Raw genomic sequence first — 2,500 nt, 5'->3', positions numbered from 1 at the left:
ACATTTAGTCATTTAGCAGACACTTTTATCCAAAGCGACATACAAGTGATATTTTAAGCTTGGCCTACCATTGATAACACAATTGGATAGTAGGCCCTTTTTCTTTATTTTTTGAACTGACACCATTGCACTTTTATTTTCTCTATTTCTCAACTGATGTTATTTGTAATTGAATTTCTCTATTTTTGAACTGATGTTATTTTTTTATTGATTAAGATTTAGAACTTATCGTTATTTCAATAAATTTGACAATTTTAAGCTTGGCCTACCATTTTATCGGAGCGATGAGGGACAGGTGGGGCTTGAAAAGGCGGTTCTGTTATAAAAATGTATGATGTTGTTTACTTACTGTTACTCTTTGTTTTCCAGATCCGGTCGCCCCACTGCATGTGCCAGAGAACCCCCATATTCTGACCAACGGGAGTCACTGCCCGCCGGCCCAGCAGCCTTTGCAGCAGCCTGGTGTGGCGCCACACGGCAGACCGTCTGTAATAGGTAACCCCATGCCACCATGGCATCAATACTGCTGCTGTTTTATTGATAGGGCTTTTAGAGGAGCTTCTGGAGAGCACACACACACACACACACACACTCACACACACAAACAAACACACACACACACAAACACACACACACACAAACAAACACACACACACACTAACAAACACACAGACACACGCACGCAAATGCACATTGACATGAGAGCAGGCGCATACACACAAACAAACACACACACACACCAAATGCACATTGACATGAGGGCACGCACACAGACACAAATACACAGACCTTCTCTACTTACCTTCACACACAAACAACTTCCACATAAACAAGCAGGGCTTCAACACCCAAACACAGACAAACATAAGCAGGTATGTGGGTACACTCATCCATCCTGCACACACAGACACACACACACACACACACACACACAGTCAGCCTCCTTTCAAACACACTTCACACCTCCCTGAAACAGACCCCCTGCCCCCCCCTCCCTATTTAAAACTGTTAACTGCTTTAGGAAGAGCTGGATTCTTCTTCTTCTTCTTATTCCTCTGCCGGCTCCTTTGTCCTCCCCCCCGTCCGTCATTAGACTACTCTCAGGGCAGTAAAGGTCTGCCCTCTCCCTTTCTGCCCCCTCTCTGCCTGTCCACCGCCCACATAAAGCGGGGGCCGTAAAACGGCCCTAGCACTCGCCCCCCCCCCCCCCCCCCCCCCCTCTCTCCCCTTCTCTCTCTCTCTCTCTCTCTCTCTCTCTCTCTGTCTGCTTGTAAAGACCCAGGCTTCCTTCCTGACACTTGGCTTTTCACGAGGGTCTTAACACATAGAGAGCCCCTTGCATATGAACAGACCAGTGGGGCAATCAACTGACATCCTGGTTAACGTGCTACAAAGCAACGTCAGGAATCACAATGGAAATCACTTTTTTTTTTTTTCCCCTATTTAAATTCACCTTATATTATACACTAATCACACGGAATTGAAAGACTGAAGTTTTAACATCATCATCATCCTCATGTAACCTTTGACCTGATATCTTCTGTTTATATTATAATCAGTTAATCAGGGTATTTCCTCTCCCTCAGGCATGCTATTTATATATTATAATTAGTTAATCTGAGTGTTCCCCCCCCCCCATCCCCCCTCAGGTACGATCACAAACGCAGGCCCCCCTAAGAAGAGGCATAAGGGGTGGTCACCTGAGTCTTCATCGACCGCCGACGCCACCGCCAAGGCCATCTCCACCGCCGCCAACGGCACCCGATCAGGTACGGCACGGCACGGCCAGGACAGAGGACACAAACATGTTTTTGAAACTAATCACACGACGGAAAGCGTGAGGGGAGGACAGGGAGCTGCTTGAGCAACACTGAATGTTTCAGAGCAACACACACACACACACACACACACAGACACACACAGACACAGACACACACAGACACACACACACACACACACACACACACACACACACTCGCACACACACACACTCGCAGACACACGCACACACACACACACACAAACACACACACACAGACTTGAGCAACATTGAATGTTTCAGAGCAACACACACACACACACGCACACACACACACACACACACGCGCACACACACACACACACACACACACACACTCACACACACACACACACACACACACGCAGACACACACACACACAGACTTGAGCAACACTGAATGTTTCAGAGCAACACACACACACACACACACACACACAGACTTGAGCAACATTGAATGTTTCAGAGCAACACACACACACACACACACACACACGCACACACACACACTCACACACACACACACACACACACGTAGACACACACACACACAGACTTGAGCAACACTGAATGTTTCCGAGCCACAACTGGGTCTGAGTAACACTGATAAGACTACCTTTAAATAACTCATGGCCTGTTCTCTTCCAGCGACTTCTTCACTTAGACTCAGTATGCAATGTTCTTGGGCTACGCTGAAGTGGG

At 47.2% G+C, this 2,500-nt stretch overlaps 1 protein-coding gene across 1 annotated transcript in view; it reads left to right on the top strand.

Annotated features, from left to right (window-relative positions):
* The window catches only part of greb1 (growth regulating estrogen receptor binding 1), a 34,558-nt gene that overhangs the window by 3,016 nt on the left and 29,042 nt on the right, over positions 1–2,500 (top strand). Inside the window, exons 3-4 of the mRNA XM_031580814.2 lie at positions 370–495; positions 1,650–1,769. Of these exons, the coding sequence (XP_031436674.2) occupies positions 370–495; positions 1,650–1,769 (246 nt within the window). The remainder of the gene's footprint in view (positions 1–369; positions 496–1,649; positions 1,770–2,500) is intronic.

Source organism: Clupea harengus, chromosome 14 (genome assembly GCF_900700415.2).
Source record: "Clupea harengus chromosome 14, Ch_v2.0.2, whole genome shotgun sequence".
NCBI lineage: Eukaryota > Metazoa > Chordata > Actinopteri > Clupeiformes > Clupeidae > Clupea > Clupea harengus.
This window is presented reverse-complemented; position numbering and strand designations above follow the sequence as displayed.